General features: G+C 44.3%; 1 protein-coding gene across 3 annotated transcripts in view; it reads left to right on the forward strand.

Annotated features, from left to right (window-relative positions):
- EYA3 (EYA transcriptional coactivator and phosphatase 3) overlaps positions 1-19,002 on the forward strand; it is an 860,742-nt gene that overhangs the window by 802,651 nt on the left and 39,089 nt on the right. For all 3 annotated transcript variants that reach the window (XM_078682511.1, XM_078682514.1, XM_078682513.1), the window contains 2 exons: positions 2,033-2,147; positions 9,704-9,825. In XM_078682511.1, coding sequence (XP_078538637.1) covers positions 2,033-2,147; positions 9,704-9,825 — 237 coding nt within the window. The remainder of the gene's footprint in view (positions 1-2,032; positions 2,148-9,703; positions 9,826-19,002) is intronic.

The raw sequence follows: 19,002 nt of genomic DNA on the forward strand, positions 1-19,002 counted from the left end.
TACAGGCTCCATTCAAAGACTTATTTTATATTGAATTAAACTCCAATCGAATTGTGAAGTTGAATTTTTATTAAATATATTGGAAAAGTAACTTTTAGAAAGTTACTTTTACACTGTGTGAAGCTACTGGCGACTTCTTTGTATTAGCTCTCCAGCATTGGCCCAGCCTACACTTGACCTGAATTAGGTTTGAAAGAGGTGTGAACATTTCTCTCAGGGCAGACTGTGGTCCGGGAGAGGTGTTTTCTTTCTCTGGCTGGAAGCCAAGTTGGAGTGGGCCAGGGGCCTAATTAACTTCAGAGGGGCCTGCCCTGTCACAAGCAAATGTTAAATATTTCGAAATCCCCAGCCTTTGTCCCCATAGTGAGGCTGGCACCAAAGAGGGTGAGCTAAACTCAGAATTGGTTTTGAGTGACCAGAGGAGGGGACTGCTCATTATCCTGGTGCACTTCTACGTGAGCACACAGACTCTGCACAAGGAGAGAAAGGTGAGGGTCTCTGAGGGATTGTTTGCAGTAGGGCAAACAGTAATTGCCGAAAGAGTTGGTAGGGTTGTCCTAGGAACGTTTACCCCATTGGTTAGAGTGCTCAGGAGTCACCCCACCATCTAGCTGGTGCCAGGCATAATTGTGGCACCTCGAAGCCCTTTCTGAACCTCCAAAAGATCAGAGGAGGACTGAAGTTGTGTGTGACCTGAGGGGAGCCCTGAAGGACTGTACCTGTTCCACCTTATAGCCAGGGCAAAGAAGTGGACTCCAAGGGTCAGTCTGCAGGGTCTTTTGTGGCCACAGAGACACAGCAAGCCTTTTTCATGAAGTATCTAACTGACTAGTGGCAACTGGGCCTAGACTGATCTTTGCTGTTGGCCTCTACCTGACAACTTAAGAGTCTGGGGTGCCTTACACGTGTACTCCTGTGGTTGTTTGGGCACCAGAAGGAAGTTTGGAAACATTGAAGATCTTTTCCCCCAGAGCTTTAGGGGGACCTGCAGGAAAAAGTATCAGTCTGTCAGTTCTGCTATGTCTGATTGAATTTCAACTTTGTGCCCCGGCCAAGTCTCCTAGCACCTCCGGAAAAAACAGAGTCCCATTCTTCGTTGGGACTTGAAAGATTTTCAGCTAGAAATTTCAAAAGCTCCAGCAGGACCAACCTACTAAAAGTATCTGGACTAAAGTCCCACAACTATAATTGCAACTGCACCCCGCTCAGGGAGTATATTTCTTCTCAAAAAGTGACAGTCTATTTCTGCGTTTGGACTTAGTAACCTATTTGAAACTTTTTGACTTCCAGACTTTTAGCAGGCTAATCTGTTTCTTGTACCGACCAGGGCTCCATTGTGGGCTACCTTGAATCGCCGCTAGGCATCGGTCTACTACTTCCATATACTGGCATTGACGCTTTCTGGCTTTTTGACTCTATTTGCACATAAATCTTTAAAAAAATTTAGCTCCGATTTTCCAATATAAGTCTTTATCATTTGGTTCTTACTTGGTTCATCAAAGTGTCTTTTGTTGCACTTTTTTACTTTGTATGCACTGCCTTGATACTTTGAACATTGCCTTTGATTTAAGTATGGCTGCTTTGTGTTGTTACCTGGGATAACCACAGGTTTATTTTATTTAATGTTTGTGACATCTAGCATGTGGTGGACTTATCCTTTGAGGTAGACACTTCACCACCCCAAATAATCCACTTTCCTACACCAATGTACATCACAACTCCCTAATCTTCATTTTATTCAGTGAGACCCCTCACTGAATCTTAATATTGCCTTTGGTAGGCACTGGGGTGATAAACTATAATAATGCCTAATATTATTCAGAAAGCGCCACATAGTGGTTGTGCAGACTGTGTACTGGTCAGCATGTGAACAAAAAATGTGTTGATTGTTTTACCTTGGTGTTCTGTAGAAAATGACTTGTTTAATGAATGTTTGTTCCATAGGTAGAATACAAACTGTAAAAGCTCAATACAAGTGCATTCTTAATTGAGTCCTCATGCAACTTAATGACTATGCAACTTATTTTCACAGGTCTCCTTAGTCCTCAAAGAAGGGAAAGCTTGCAGAGATTGAGGTCTGATATAGAAACCTTGACAGATGCTTGGCTAGGAACTGCTTTAAAATCGTTGCTACTAATACAGTCCAGGTAATGGGGCATTTTGTTTTCATAGTCTAGAATTGACTAGTTAATTACCTGTCAGTAAATGAGTGTTATGTAAACACTGTCATGGTTTGTACTTTGTGAATGAAACGCAAATCGAACAGGATGTACAGTAAGAAACGCTTGTTTCCATGTGAGGATTCTTGTACTGTGCTAAAGTGAGAAATTAGAATACTTTTATTCAAAGTGTGTGAAATACAATAAAACGTAATGTGTTGGTTCAAAGGCAGTGAAATACAATAACATTTAATGTTTGGGTTCTAACAAAAGGTGAAAAATAACTTGAATTTATAACAGGTCAAAACAATGCTTACAAGTGAGCAGTTTTTAACTAAAAAAACTATGTAGTATAGAGAGTGAGACTGGTAGGTTAGAGCATGAGGAGGGGTGTTGGGGAGGTCCTCCTTTTCAAACAAGGTAACAAATTCAAACAGTGTTAAAGCACAATTCCCCTGTATTGGACCTTTCATATATTCACCTCCTTGAATCATTCCCCGTTGTCACTGTGGAAGACCCACGGTACCATAGTAGAGCAGAATGTATCACTATCATAGGCTATAATTGCAATGTAAAAAGTCATTTTAATAGCCCATCTGTCATTAAAAAAAAAAAGGATCAAATTTGAACTACAACCAATCGGGTGACAGCACCCTCTAGAATACCCCCAACCGAGGCTGAGTCCCTCAGATTTTCTACAACAGAGGCAGAGTCCCTCAGATTTTCTACTGCACGTTGTGTGACTGGAGTCTCCCTGAGCTCTTGTCAGATGCATGAACCCGCAATATCCTGAACCCAGCAGAAGCTATGTTTGTGGTCGTCCTACCACTCCCCTCACTGTGTTGCATACTGCTTTTCTTCCGGCCTTTGTCACAATGAAGGGAATGGAGCAAAATAATAAAGAAACAAGATAGGAGCCTTTGGCTCACTGGACACCCTCGTCTGTGGTTGCTGAGTAGGCGTCACCCTTGACATAATACCAGGTGGGCATTGAGGATGTGGTGCACACTATGATACAAACATAATTGAACTACCCACAGATCATCACACCTAATGAAAGCACTCCCCTGTGCAACCCATCACACCCACTTTAGTATCTATATTACCTTTTCACGCAACCAGATCAGCAGGTAGCCTAGGATCTTGGTCAGGACAACGGCAGGCTGTTGCTTTCAGTTAAGTCATTGAATAATCGCCTGAAGGAATTGAGCCCGTCTCCAATCCGAAAGTGCTGTAAGGCACCTTACGCACATGCCCTACAATAATGAACTGTCCAAACCTGAACTATGTAAACCTTAACGGTACCTCACCCTCCAACTATCCTTGGTGGCTATCCCTAAATATTGTAGCAAGCTGTGCATAAGATGCTGAGGGCATTGTCATATGCGCTAGCAGTTGTAGTCCTGTATGTACTGACTTGTTACCTTTGCAGAGAGGTGCTGTGGTGAGATTCTATTGTAAGGCGTTAAAGAGGCCCCCTTGGAGGTACGCAGCTTGCGGCATGACTTACTGTACAGTTTCGGACACGCCAATGTCCACTGCAGGTCCGTGAAAAAAGGATGACATGCTGACGTCCACTGCAGACTATTGACACAATGCTCGGATGCCCTCTGCAGCCTCATGATCCACTAGATGCGATTATCATGAAGTACAACGGTAACCGGAGCTGCTCTGAAGAGGTGACCGAGACTGCACAGATTCCTGATTGCCTAACAACTAGGTGCGTTCAGAGAGTGCCATTATAGTCCCAATCTGTAGGAGGCTGGTTTAGCATATGGTGCACACTTATTTAGGTGAAGCGCCTTGCACTAATCCAGACAACCCTTAATGATGAGTTTAGTGGTATTAGACAACATTAGAAAGCTCTCTAAGTGGTAGCTGCGGAGAGCAGCCTTCAGTCTTATTTTGCAGGAGTGTTAAGTTGCTTGTTTTACCAGATCAAATCATGTAGTGTAGGTGAAACGAAAAAGAACCACACAAAGTATATGTAAAAATAGTTCTATTTATTACATAACACTCACACATTGGTATATCTCCTACCCGAGTTATAAACACAAATATACAAAAATGCTTCAATTATAAAAGGTAAGTAAGCACAAAACACAGTGGTCTCCAGGGGGAGACCAAACCATATACATAGGAAGTGGAATGCAAACTGCAAAGGAGGATGGGACTTGGACCAGACGACCCAAAGGAACCACCCAAGGTAAGTACCCAGAACCCCCACAAAGGCTGTGCGCAGACTGGGAATACAGCTATGTGACCAATGGAAGCCAATGGAGAAGTTGTGGTTGAAGTTTTGCAGAAGAAGGACCCTTCCCAGGGGGCCCAAAAAATTCCCCTGTAGGACGGAAGGTTGGAGAGCCACCCCACCCTTGGATGCCTAGAAACCACTAGGGAAGCCAGGTGCATAGGGTTGAAGAGACGTAGGAAACCTCATTAGAGGACAATGGAAGACTTGGAGAAAAGTGCCTCTGGAGAAGAAGTCGGATAGAATCGAAGGGGGAAGAACCTGCAAGCAGAGGGGACAGAGTTGTTGCCTCTAGAGTGACCAGGAGTCGCAGAAGAGCAGTCCCCACCAATGTTGGACGATTCAGAAGAGTTGATTGTGACCTTGTTGCTCCATAAGTGAGAATCAGGTGACGCTAAAGAAGACAAGGAGCTGTGTGCATGAACTCTTGCGTCGGATGTCTGTGACTAGGTGATCGGTGTATGGCGGTAGCACCGACAACCCTTGGTAGCCGCAACTGGCGTGGAGAACAAATAAGAAGCAACAGTTGGGACCAGCAAGATCCAAGGGACTCACAAACAGCAGGGGAGTCAGAGCAGGCCTGAACAAGCGGGGGAGCCCACGAAAGCAAGAGAAGACCCTCGTGAGGACCCCCAGACCAACGACACAGGCGTCACAAGAGGACCTATTGAAGCTTGCTAAGAAGGAGGGCCCATAATGCAGAGCATGCAGTGAGGATGTTGTACTTGGCAGGAAAAGATCCTTTAGGCTGAAGCTTCTTGTAGCTCGGAGATCTCGAGAATGCAGAGCCAACAAGCCTTGGCAACGGTAAGTGAACGCAGTGCACAGGGGTTCAGTCCCGATGGGGGATGCTGGCATCAAAACTGCAGAGAGGACTGATCAGGCCTCGAGGGAGTTGCAGAACCAAAACCTGTGTTGCTGAGCCTCGAGAAGTCGGTAGGACGACAGGAACAGCAGACTGTCAGCTTCGTTGCGGTGCCTGCAGATGCAGGGGAGTGACTCCTTCACTCCAAGGGAGATTACTACGGGTGTTCTTGATGCCCACAGGCACAGGGGAAGATCCGGAAGAAGCACAGACATAGACAAAGAAGTAGACTTGCAGAACAGCTAGACCAGGAGCAGCAGGAGTCTTCCTTGGTGCAGTCTCGGTTTCAGGCTATGTCCAAGTGTCCAGATGGTCGAAGAGTGACGTGGTTTCAGCCTTGAGTCTTGTCCCAGGATGAATCTAAGAAACCACCCACAGGTAAGCCCTTATGTACCATAGAGAAAAAATTTGGAACGACTCTAGCGTCCCTCCCAGAGGAGGGGCTGTACAGAGGAGAGAATACTCCCATATCCTTTGTCAAGTTTTGCGCCAGAGCGGGAACCAAGGACTCCCTGAACTTGCTCAAACTGGCATTTCGTGTCTGTGGTCAGCAGCAGCACTGGCTTGCTGTTAGACCCTCAAAGGCTGTTACTGGGAGTACAGGGGGTACCCTAAAAGAGCAACCCCCCCCCCACCTCCCCCCAGTTCATGGGATCGCAGATCCAACACTTGAATCTGTGTTGGGGTATGATTCCAACTTGTTTGATACAAAACATGACGAGTTTTGGTGCAGCCACTATATAGTTAGACGTCTCGTATTGACTGATGTCCACTATATGTTTTAAAATGTCTGACCGCACTTACAAAGCCTGGAGGCTCGGCTCCAGGGTTTGTAGGTGTGTCCTGCTCATGCAGGGGCACCCTCACACTTATAACCAAACACCCTGCCCTCAGGACTGAAGAGCATGCCATAGGGGTGGCGTATAGGTTTTAAGTGCAGTGACCTCTGATGTAAGAAAACCTATGTTGTCGTGAGAGGTGCAAGCACCAACTCACACAGGCTGCACTGGCAGGCCTGTAGTCACAGTTTGAGTGGTCTCTCATAGGTGACACAATACATGCTGCAGCCCATGACTCACGCCTGGTATACCTATGCCCTGGGTATCTTGGTATCATCTACTAGGGATTTACAAGTCTACTCCTGTAACCAATTGTGGATGTACAAAAGTACTTGCCATGGTCAATTTCTGCTACTCATGACCCCAGTAAGACTAAGTTAAAAACATAATGACACAGAGCAAAAAGTGGGGTAACCATGAAAGCAGATCCTACTTTCCTACTGCTGCATTAGCCATTGAGAGGGTGCTGGCATTAGAAGTAGGTTGTGGTTGTTATTTCCTCTACTTTCTGGAACCCAAGAAAGATTGCAGTCTCTGCTGTATCCTAGATCTGTAAAGGGTGCCTACAAGGGATTTTGTTTACAAAAAACTTGTATTGTTTAAAGTTACTCTAGGGGTGAGTCCTAAAGGAACATACACCAAAATTTCATTAGACAACAATAAATGCAAGTTGAGAGCACGAAAACACAGGAATATCCTATTTGTTTGAAAATATTAGTTAAAAAGGAGTACAAAACATGAAACAAATCAGCAATAAGTCATGAAAGGAAGTAAAATCAAATTAATCCAACAATTCATGACAGACATCTATTCCAAACAAATCAAAAGTGAAAAATCACTGGAGATCAACAAGTATCTCAAGAATAGATGGTGGAGTCGACGTTTCGGTCTTAGTGGTGTCAGTCCGTCAGACCATCTTCAGGACAGTAGATATTGCTTAAAAGAAGACTCCTATACAAACATAATACAATGCTTTACAACACTTGCAAACATGATTGTACTGTCTATTAATTACATTAATTAAATAGGATACCCATATGCAAAAGAAAAGAACAAAAATAATACGTGACATTTCAATATTGTCATCACATAGTGCCATAGTCAGATTTATGCACATCCCAGGTGAAAACATGCTGCATATGTTTCACCACCTTCACCTCAGTCAGTACTGATAAGTAATACCAAGCTCACTTCTATATTCAGTAAATCCACGATAAAGCCTTAGCGTGGATTTATGGTCAGAGCCGCAAAAGTATCACTATAAAAAGAATACACAGATGACAGCCGATCAACTGCTCTATTCTACTTTCTTTCGTTATGTTATGTTAATGAGCTAATTGCAAACATACCTGACACACAACAGAAGTGCGTGAAAATTAAGAAACCAGCAGTAGCATCTGTTTCAGAGGGAAGGAAACACTCTTCCGTTCATCACTTGTCGCTAGTATCTGTAACACGCAAGGCAACATCATATGTTGGTATTTTCTATCTCACATGCTGTATCTAAGGCTATGGTTCATATAAGACTACTTTGTTGGTGTATTGAATGAAATACCAAAGAAGGAAGGACCAATCGTGGTAGCAGTGCTTCCTTAGATATCAAATTAAATTTAATTTTCCGGAGGTCCTCACGTTATCAAGATCAAGGACGATGAACCTCTGCATCTTATACACAGCTGATACACTATATACTTATTGTATCTGCAGGGACAGTTGTTTATATATTGCCGAAAGTTGTGAAACCCTTTCACATCTGCCAACCCATCAAGCTGCCAACATTCTTTGCTCCATCTCACTCCTCCAAAAAACGTCTACACTGCTTGGTCCCTAAGAGGGCAGTGTCCTTTTGTATAGACCATACCAAGGAGCATTGGGTGGACTAGCAACTCTTTTTAGGGTTCACTGGATTGAAGAAGGGAAAAGCAGTGTAGAAACGGACCATCTCCAGAGCTCTGTATGAAGATCTGCTACACATTGACCTGGAACCAATACCCGGAGGGCTTGCATGCTCATCCCACCCGAGCCAAGGCTGGGTCTACAGTTTTAGCTCATGGAGTTACTGTTCTGGATATCGGTCAGGCTGCTATGTGGGCCTCTTTGCACACATTTGCAAAATACTACTGCCTCAACGGTCGGGTCCATCGTGACAGGTAGTTTGTCCGTTCAGTCCTCCAGGACTTTTTGTTCTGAGTCAGTTTGCAGACCCACATCCAGGGAGGTATTGCTTTGGTATCTTTTCTAAAGTAAGTGCTGCTAGAAGTCTCTATCTTATGAACATGTTACTTACCTTCAGTACTGCTTTATCTGTTAGGGACTCCAGCTGCAGGTTCCTTACCAATCCTTCCATTCTCCCCGTTCTATGAACTGAACTTCTCCAGCTAAAAAGGTCGTTTCAGGTCCTTGGAATGTGCCCACTGGTCATCCACCTTCTGCTGTGACTCTGTGCTTCTGACATGGAAAAAGTAAAGAACTGAAGTCACCGCGCTGGGGTGGCACCAATATAGGCAACATGCAAGTCTTATCCAGTGCAGATGATGCAGAGCCGTTCGCCACCTATTGATGTGCAGAGGTACTGCTCAAGATTTTCTGAATCCAGTCTGACACCTGGCGAATATTCTACTGTAAGGAATGTGCAGCTAGATAGTTACTACCGGGTAAGGCATTACCAAAAGTATGTGGTTTGTTTTTTAATTCACAAATATTTAAAAGGAAACAAAATTATTGGGGAGAGTGGGGTTTTTCTAAATTGACTTGAGGAACCTGTTGACCATATTACATTTTTTTATGCATTTACACTGCTCCCACAAATAAATCTGAGGGTACCAACTACATTTTTGACCTCCAATTTCAACTCCTTTCACATTTACAAAACATTTTAAAATGTTCTTCTTTATTTATATGCACTTTAATAATCTATTAATATCTAAGCCGTCACAGACCACAGGTTAAGAACTGCTGGTTTAGAAGATTTTGAAGAAAGACCATTGTAAACCTTTGAGACCATGTTCCTTCAATTTTCAGTTTTTTTCCAGTATAATCATTCAATCTGGTGTCATCACCTTAGAAACTGCTACCTTTAAGTTGTAGGGAGTTGTAAAATTCAAGGTTATCTAAACCCTATATGCCTTGAGGTGTTCAATATTGTAGGGCAGACTAGAATTTTCCCGTTTCTGTGCTAGTGATACTCCATTATTCTGTTATTAAACTGTCCTAGGACACTATGGACCCTTGAATTTTGTTATTTTTAAGTCTTCCCTTTTAACTGAGCTGCCCCATGGTTTTGTGATGGTGGCAGTATTGATAGCTTCAGTGTACAAGACCGAAGGTGGTAAATGTCTTCCCTGTTGGGACTTCCAAAGGAGAAAAAGCCTATAGGAAAGGAACTACATGGGGTGATTTCGGCAACAAGGTCATGGCCTTGATGCATTTGAACGTATCTAATTTGGTAAGTAACAATGTAAAAAAGCAGGGCATTGAGTATTAATTGCAAGTAAATAGCATATGCACTTGTCAGCAATAATATTCTTAACTGAACATTGATGCTGTGCTCTTGCTCTAAATCAAAAACATTGTTTTCTTTCATTTATAGGAAAAGCTGTGTGAATGTCTTGATCACAACAACACAACTTGTGCCCGCGTTGGCTAAAGTTTTACTCTACGGATTAGGAGAAGTTTTTCCAATAGAAAACATTTACAGTGCCACAAAGATAGGTATGAGCTTGTTTGGTTACGTTTTTAAAGAATTTGACTGTTACTTGGTTATGTATGCTTTGAACTAATCACCATATATTTAAAAAACAATGGAACCCCAGTATTGTGACCCGGGGTGATTCAGTATTTAGAAAACAAAGGTCCGGTTGTGGCCGCTCAGGTCCTCGTGAGGCCTAGGCCACTTAGTTATCTCTGACCGCGTTATTCAGGGAAAGCAAAGTAGTCCAGGCTGGACTGGTTCTGCAATATATGCAGGGACAAAAGGTTTGGTATGAACTCACATTTATTAACAGCTTAAACGGAGTATCATAGTATAATTCTAGTAATCGTTCTGGTGCTCACACAAGAAGTAAAAGTGAGTGAAGTGAGGGGTGTTCGTGACATTAAAAATGACATTGCATTGACAACAATTTGCAAAACTCGAAGTTAATTAGTGATAGTAAGAGTTTTTTTTGTAAAGGTTGACGGCGTTTCAATCTCATGAATGGGAAATCATCATCAAGACGAGACAAGTATGAGCAGGTAGAATCTATTAAGAGGAAAACCAGAAGTCAAACAATGGTCCCGGGAAGAACAAGTAAACCAACAGTTAATCTTTACAATTCTAGGAATCCAAGCCTATGCGCTTGTCGGCAGTTGAACCAGTTATGGAGAGCTTACTGGTTAGTAAATTCAATTAATTATAACTACGGTGCTAGTTACTAAGCAGACAGGTACAAAATTAGTAGAGTTAAGAGGAGGATAGAGTCAAGCCATGTCTGCACATGGGCGAAATAGCTCATAAAGGGATGGACATTAACTCCATGGTGAGTGTACGTGCTAGAAGTGAAAGTAGTATTAAGGTAAAAGTGCCCACCCGAGGGGGAAGTGGTGACATTAGGGTACTAATCAAGTTGTAGGGATATACAGTCAGCAGTCAAGGAAGGAGTCAAGGTACCGCGCAGGGAGGGGGGGCCTCCTCTGTCATGATGTGTGCACGAGGCGAAGTGCTAGAGCCATAGTCAGGGCAGGCATGTGACTAATGCAAGTTAAGGAGCAGAGGTAAAAGTGATAGAATGACAAAAGCTGGCGCTGATACTTGCCAGAGTCGGCGAGATGGCCGGTATGGGCAGGCGTCAATGGAAGCTTAATTAGACCTGAGCAAGCGATCCGATCATTCTGGAGGGGCAAAGAAGGGAGGTATAAGGTTGGGTCAACTGACAGCCTAAGAAGTGGTTGCCATATAAGTCAGATGACTTACTTGAGTTGGAGAATTATGTACGTTTTGCCCGAAGCATGGCAAGCATGGCTGGTGCAAGATGGGCGTGCTGAAGAGGAAAAGGGGATGTATTAATGTTATTGCAGGTTGCCGTGTAAAATTGGGCACTGGCTGAGTGTGCAAGAGCTGAACTTACTTAAGAGGCCACGGGGCTGTGGCCAGTTAAGACGGAGGATGCGTGAAAATCGGCCCAGTGGTAGGGCTGCATCGGTATCAAATACAGTTGAATAAATCTCTGGAATTGGAAGGAACGACAGGTACAGTTAGAGTAATAGTCGGGGGGGAGGGGGTAAGAAAATCGAGCATCCTGGGAGGGACTTACTTGTTAGCGATTGCAGGAGAAGCCCGACGGGTCTGCGAGGCTCGGAAATCAATCACCAAGTGATCCCCTGAAACAGTGGAACTTGTTAAGCAGTGCACGAGGAGTTACGCGCATGGGCAGTGCGAGCAGGCTCTGCTGTGTAATGGACTGCACGCCTAGTTCCGTGATTGAGAATAGTGGCTCAAAAGTAGCCGCCATGTTGGGAGGGTGTGTGGAGTTACCTAAGGCATATGAGACGTATCAATGCCCCAGTTACTGCTGTGTAGGCAGTTGGATCGCCAGGAGGTTCAGGAGAGGATAGGTGCTTGGTAAAAGATAAAAGCGTGATTGCATCATATTTTCAAGGTATATGGTTAAAATATACATGGAGAAAAAATGGTGCATGGAGATATATGCACACTAAGGGAATACAGAAAAAGCGTCCAATTAGGCTGGAGGGCTATTACAATATCCGGTTCTATTCATCCAGATTATTAAGTCCATTTTCAATGGCACGACAGTTGAACATCCATTTGCATTCCAGTCTATTAAGAATAGCCTGAGGATCACCACCTCTGTTGTTAGGAGGAATGATGTCAATTACTTGCCAGCGTAGGTCTTGTTCAGAGTGTCCTTTTTCTATGAAATGCTCCACCAATGGTGCCGTTGTGATTTGGCAGCGTATCCGGCTTTTATGTTGGCTTATCCTTGCTTTTACCTTTTGGGTGGTTTGTCCAACGTAGATACGGTTGCAAGGACATAGGGCGCAGTAGATGACATTGACTGAGTTACAATTCGAAAAGAAGCTGAATTTGTGCGTAACAGTGCCATATTCAAATTCTTTTGTGTTTTTCGTGAGTGGGCATGCAGCGCAGTTTCCACACTTAAAATGGAATATTACAGGTCAGAGACCTATACTTGGTTGCAAGTTGGTCTCATTACGGGATGGTCTATATGCCCAAACTAAGTGGTCCTTAATGTTGCCCCAACGTTTGAATGAGAACAGGGGAGCTTCATTGGTGATGTTGATAGAGGTGAGTAGGAGCCAATTTTTTTTTATAAGTTTGGCTATCTTGTTGCTAGTAGGACAGAAGGTGGTCACACAGGCAATGCGGGATATGGTATTTTTGGGTCTGGTTTCTAGTAAGAATTCCCTGTGTGAAAACCAAGCAAGTTTCATGGATCTTTTCACCAGTCGTCTAGGGTAGCCCCTTTTCATAAGTTTGTCACACAGAAAGTCTGCTTCCCTGGAGTATTCTTTTAGTTTGCAATTTCTGCCGTATCCTTAAGAATTGGCCATAGGCGAGGCCGTCCCTGAGTGCTCTAGGGTGGGCATTTTTATAGTGGGGCAGAGTGGTGCTCTCTCTGGGCTTCCTGTATAAGGTTGTTTAAAGACCTCCCTCATAGGGTTTGACAGTGATGTCAAGATAGTCTACCTCTGCATTGCTTGAATTGTAAGTGAACCTGAGATCTGGTTGGCAGCTGTTGAGCCATATGCAGAAGGAATCGAATTCATCAGTGGTGCCATGCCAGATCATGAACACATCATCAATGTATCGGTGCCAGCTTCTGATATGGTTACAGGATGGACTAACTTGGTTGAGGACAATGATTTCTCTGTCGTCTACAAAGGGAATGGCAAAGTATGGGGCAAAAACTGCTCCCATACTCGTACACTTGCACTGTTTATAGTACTTGTCATAAAATAGTTCATTTTCAGTGCTATCTCCAAAAGAGAGATGATAAATTCAGTCGGAACATTTTGTGGTCTAGGTCTGTTATTTGATGGGTTTCAATGACTGTAGTGCCCTTGTCCTGCTGGGATGTTAGTATAGAGGGGATCTATATCTAATGTGACCAAGAGTTCTTGTGTGGGGTCAAATTGTTCATGTTCAACCAGCTTGATGAAGTGTGTGGTGTCTTTCACATATTCTATGGTGTCAAGTACTAGGTCATGAATGAAGAAGTAGTTGTATTTACCTAGTGCCTCGAGAATAGATCCGCAGCCTGATAGGATTGACCTCCCTGGAGGGTTATCTTGATTTTTGTGGACTTTGGGAAGTGTATTTATTACTGGTGTCCTGGGATTTTTATTGTCGAGATACAGAAACTAGTTATGATTAATATAGCCTAGGTCTTCCGCTTCTTTAGTTATGGTCTGGATGAGGTTTTTTGTCTCAGCTAGGGGGTTGTGTCTCAGTAGTTCATAGTGGGTCCTGTTGTTGAGTTGGCGTATAATCTCATTGTCATATGATGTTTTGTCTTGGATGACAATACCACCTCCTTTGTCACATGGCTTTATGATAATATTGTCTGTTTTTTAAGTTTGAGACTTTTCTTTTCTTCTAGACTGATATTGTGAGGAATAAAATCATGTTTATTTTTCAATTGGTCTAAGTCCTTCAGGACTACGTTTTCAAAAGTGATGACCTCTGGCAGTAGGGTGCCAGATGGTGGATTAAAAGTTGCTTTGGGACGTAGACCTGTTGTATCATAGTTAGGTTGGGACTCTGTCGAGAAAAAAAGATTTAAATGTTATTTTTCTAAAAAATTTAAAAATCTCAGGCTATATGGTGAGCCAATCAGGTTTCTCTGTGAGTACATAAAGTCCTTTGCTAAGGAGTGAAATTTCTGTAGATGGTAGTTGATGGTTAGACAAATTGAAGATGGGGACCAGTTCCATATTAGAGGGGGGGTCACCTATCCCAATGGTGTTTATTACTTGTAGCCCCATTGATGGAACTTCCGCCATGTCTGACGCTCTCCTGGAGGGAAGTTGTATCGTGTCTTCCCCCTCCCTCTCTCTGTTTGGAATGTTTTACCTCAGCCTAAAGAGAATGACACTGGTTGTTTGTTTTTAGACCTCCGAAAAACATTGCCCCCTTTGGTTTCTGTATAATGTGTTTAGCCCTTTAGGTTCTAATGCTCCTTCAAGGAAACTTAGCATGTGAAGAACCTTTAGCAGCATGAATGTAAATGGCAATCCTAACCTGTTAACTCACAGGCAGGGACCCTCTGCCTGATGAGACCTCCCACCACCCCATGACTTGACCGCCCCCCATGGCTATAACGTCCTTAGCAAATTCACTATTCTGAAAGCAGCCTCCTTAGCTCCTTTAACACCACTTTTGAGTCTTCATACTTACCAACCCACATTTTCACCCTCCTCTATCCTTCGGCAGCAGCCCTTGAACATCACTGTCAGTATACAGGCAAACGTGCACAGTTCTTAACATCGCACTCACCACTGCACTGTAACACATTAAAACAAATTACTACCAAGTCCTCATCGTAGCCCTGCTATCACTTTTACAACAAAGAAATCTTTTGCTATTACAGATGCCCAGCTCTTGCAAGCAACACAATTCTTTGTTCACACAGTCATGTTTCTTTCAAGTTCATGCACAAGTTTACTTTTGTTTTATCCCTTTTCACCCCACCCCAAACTATTTGCCAAGCCTTCCCTGGTGGTCACTGACCTGTATCCTACTTCTCATTTAAGATAGCACTCAGCAAACATATTTACCTACTAAATCACTCTTTCACTTTCAAATATGCTGAAGGTCCTATACAACAATGTTGATTCCTATCCTTGAATTAGTAATCCTTTGCTTCCCCACCAATACTTTTTGACCTGTAAATCTTAAACGCATCTCTCATTTTCATGCTCAGACATGCACCCCACCAACTCCATGTCAAGTCAGTACTGTTATACATGGTGTTCTGTCTATTCTATAAGATTTTAAAATTGGACAGTTTGCCCTCTTGGGTTGAAATCTCCTAGTCACACAAAAGTAAGATACCGCAAATTGTCTTTGGTCAGATTACAGATTGTTTTCTGTGCAGTCTTTGAATGAAGTTGTAAGTGTTGTACATAACCAGGATATGTGAGGAAACCATGATGTATAGCAAAAATATGTGTAGAAGAGGAGGAGAGTTTTCCTTGTATCTGCAGTTGGTCGTAAGTGGCTGTAGATGGATGGCTTAGTATATGTTGCACACTTATTTACATGCAGCACCTTGCACTAATCCAGACAATCCTATGGTAATTTTAGTGATCTTAGACTACCTTGGAAAGCTCTTTAAGTGGTAGTTGTGGCTTGTTTTACCAGCTCTAATCATGTAGTGTAGGTTAAACAAAAAAGAACCACACAGTGCCTATATATAAAAATAGATTGCTTTATTACGCAACACTCACTAACCGATTGGTATATCTCCTACCCAGAGATATAAACACAAATACACAAGAATACTTCAATTGCAACAGGTAAGGAAGCACAGTACTCCGTGGTATCTAGCGGAGGGAAACCAAACCATGTACTAAAAAAAGTAGAATGCACACTGTAACCGTAGTCAGGACTTGGACCAGGAAACTCAGAAGAGCAGGGGCCCCAAGGAACCTCCCAAGAAGGAAGAGGTGTGGCGCCGCGGCCAGGGCGACTGACTCCGGAATCTGGGGATCACGGTTCGATCCCCGGCACCGGCGGCAGATTAGCCCAGCACCATGTGACTCTGGGCAATAGCTTGCTTAATCTTCCCGACGGCCCCCAGCGCCTAGAGACCCTAACGGGTGATTGTGCGCTTTACAAATGTGGATATTATTATTATTTATTTACGGTAAGTACCCAGGGACCCCACAGAGGCTGTGTGGAAACACAGCCACATACTCAATAGAAGTCAACGAGAAAGTCGTGGTTTGTTTTGAAGAAGGACCCTTTCCAGTGGACCCCGAAAAAACTCAGTGGAAGACAGAAGGTTGTAGAGTCACTAGTCACCCCACCTGTGGATACCCCAGGAACCAGGATACCTACACTAGGCAAGCCGGGTGCATAAGTGCGAAGTTACATCGGAAACAGCTGTAGATTGCAATGGTGGGCTTCAGTAATGATGCTGCTGGCAAAGACAGTGCAAGAGTTCGGTGTAATCCAAGGGTGGATTCTTGAAGAGAAGAACCTGCAGACAGAGGGAACAGAGTCAATGCCACTCGGAGGTGACCAGGCGGCACGGAAGATTAATGCCTACCAATGTTAGGAAACACAGGAGTGATGACTGTGACCTTGTAGCTGCGGCTGTGAGGACCGGGTTACACTGAGGAAGACCAGGAGGTGAGCACAAGCTATTCAACATCAAAAGTCGAGAACTAGGTTGGTGTCCGGCGGGCGCACCAACAAGACTCGGCAGCTGCAACAGGCGTGGAAAGTGAAGGAGCAGCATTGGGACCAGCAAGATCCAAGGGACTCACCACAAGCAGCAGAGTCCGAGCAGGCCCGAGCAAGCAGGGAAGCACACTGAAGCAAGAGAAGACCCTCAAGAGGAACCCCCAGGCCAAGGGCACAGTAGTTGCAAGAGGACCTTTAAAAGTTCAACAAAGATGAAGGCCCATGATGCAGAGGATGCGGTTAGGACGCTGATTTTGGCAGGAAGAGATGATTTAGATTCTTGTAGCCCGAAGATCTCTGGAGTGCAGAGCCAACAAGCCTTGGCAATGGCAAGTCGACACTGTGCACAAGGGTTTGGTTCCAGCAGTTCTTAGTAGGTATACGAGCCTCAAAATTACAGAGAGGACCGTCGGGCCTCGAGGGAGTTGCAGAACCACCACCTATGTTGATGAGCCTTTTGAAGTCCAAGGGACGTCTGGAGCAGCAGACCGGTCAGCTTCGTTGTGTTCCCTCAGATGCAGGGGAGTGATTCTCGATTACTTTGGGTGTCCTTGATGCCCACAGGTCTGTTGAAGATCCTGGAAGAAGCACAGACGAAGTAGACTTGCAGAACAGCGAGACCAGGAGTAGCAGGAGTCTTCTTCATTGATGCGGTCTCTGTTCAAGGCATTTAGACGGTCAAAGAGTGACGAGGTTTCAGGCTTGAGTCTTGTCCCACAACGAATCGGAGGACCCACCCACAGGTAAGCTCTTTTGTACCCTAATAAAGGGGTTTGGACGACTCCGGGTTCCCTCCCGGAGGAGGGGCTATACTGAGGGGAGGATACTCCAGTGTCCTTGGTCCAGTTTTGCACCAGAGCGGGAGCCAAGGACTCCCAGAACTGGTTCCAATTGGAGCATGCAAGGAGGGCACCAAATGTACCCTTCAAATTAGCCCAATACACGAGGTCGTGTCTGAGAGATGGTCACACCTCCCTGTGACAGGAAACGTATTGTTCTACCTTCCCCTGCTGGAGCTCAGCTCAGCAGCAGGAGGGCAAAATAGTGTCTGGGGTCGGCAGCAGCACTGGCTTCCTTACAGCGCTTGGAAGTCTATTACTGGAGGCTCCCTGGAGGAGCCGTTTGGTGCATGGAATCATACCGGTGTTGGGATATGATTTCAATTTGTTTGATACTGAACATGTCCAGGTTACGGTACAAACACTATATAGTTAGCCATTGCGTAATGACTGGTGGCCACCATATGTATCAAAATAGCTTACTGCACTTACAAAGCCTGGAGTTTTGACTCCGGGGTTTGTAGGGGTTTTCTGCTCATGCAGGGGCATTCACACACTTATATGCCAGCACCCTGCCATCAGAATTGAAAGTCCTGCCTTAGGAGTGACTTATAGGTTTTAAGTGTAGTGACCTCGGATATAAGTAAACATATATCTATTGTAAGTGGTGCTTGCACCAGCTTACACGCTTCCCAGCGCCAGGAAGTCGCTTGGCCGCAGTGCGCTTTAGCAAGCATCTTTTCATTCATTACACAGGCTGCAATGGCAGGCCTGTAGTCACAATTTGAGTGGTCTCTCATGGGTTGCACAATACATGCTAGAGCCCAAGGGAAACCCCTGGTGTACGTATGCCTTGGGTACCCCAGTACCATATACTAGGAACTTATAGGAGTACACCAGTAGCCAATTGTGGAGGTGCCAAAGTCCTTACCATGTCAAATTCAGGGAGGAAGCACAGTGACAATAATCCTGTTTAGCAGGATCCCAGTTAGACCAGTCACAAGCACATCAACACCAGGCAAAAAGTGGGGGTAACCATGCTTGAGTGATTCTACATTCCTACGGTTGCATATTGTTTCTTATGCTCTGGTACAAGTGCATATGCCAGTGACTGAGATGCGTCTAGTCAAGATGTTTGTGCCAAAAGTACTATTGTCACTCCTGATTCCCCAGGACACCTCTTGGTTGCAGATTGCTGATAGTGTGTGGAGGTTGGTGACTTACTATGGCAAACTAAATTCCAAACACACAATGTACATTTGATCCAGGCTGCTGTTGCTCGACCTCAGAGACCTCAGTTACATGATTATCTTCTGTTACCCATTGGTAGGTTTGATTAAGATCGCATACTGGTCAAGTATATGAACGTGCAATGTTTTGTGGACCTTCTTCCTCATGATCATTCTGTTCACTTTCTGTCATCTGTAGAGGATCCATTGCAGAAGACTAAGAAATTGCAGAGCAGGTACCTTCTGACAGAGAGCTTCTGTAAAAGCATCTGTCGGGACAGACATAGGTCCCCTGTTTGGTTCTGGAGAATGTGCACCCTTGCCTCGAATTCACCAAATCAAGTGGCAGCTTTTTGGCTCCTACCTCAGCATAGACGACCATGCTGCTCTGGAGTTACTTTCCTGGCACAGCTTGAGACCCAGAGTATGGCTCTCTGGTCACCAGGTTGTA

The sequence above is a fragment of the Lissotriton helveticus genome, chromosome 3_1 (genome assembly GCF_964261635.1).
Source record: "Lissotriton helveticus chromosome 3_1, aLisHel1.1, whole genome shotgun sequence".
In the NCBI taxonomy this organism is placed as follows: Eukaryota; Metazoa; Chordata; class Amphibia; order Caudata; family Salamandridae; genus Lissotriton; species Lissotriton helveticus.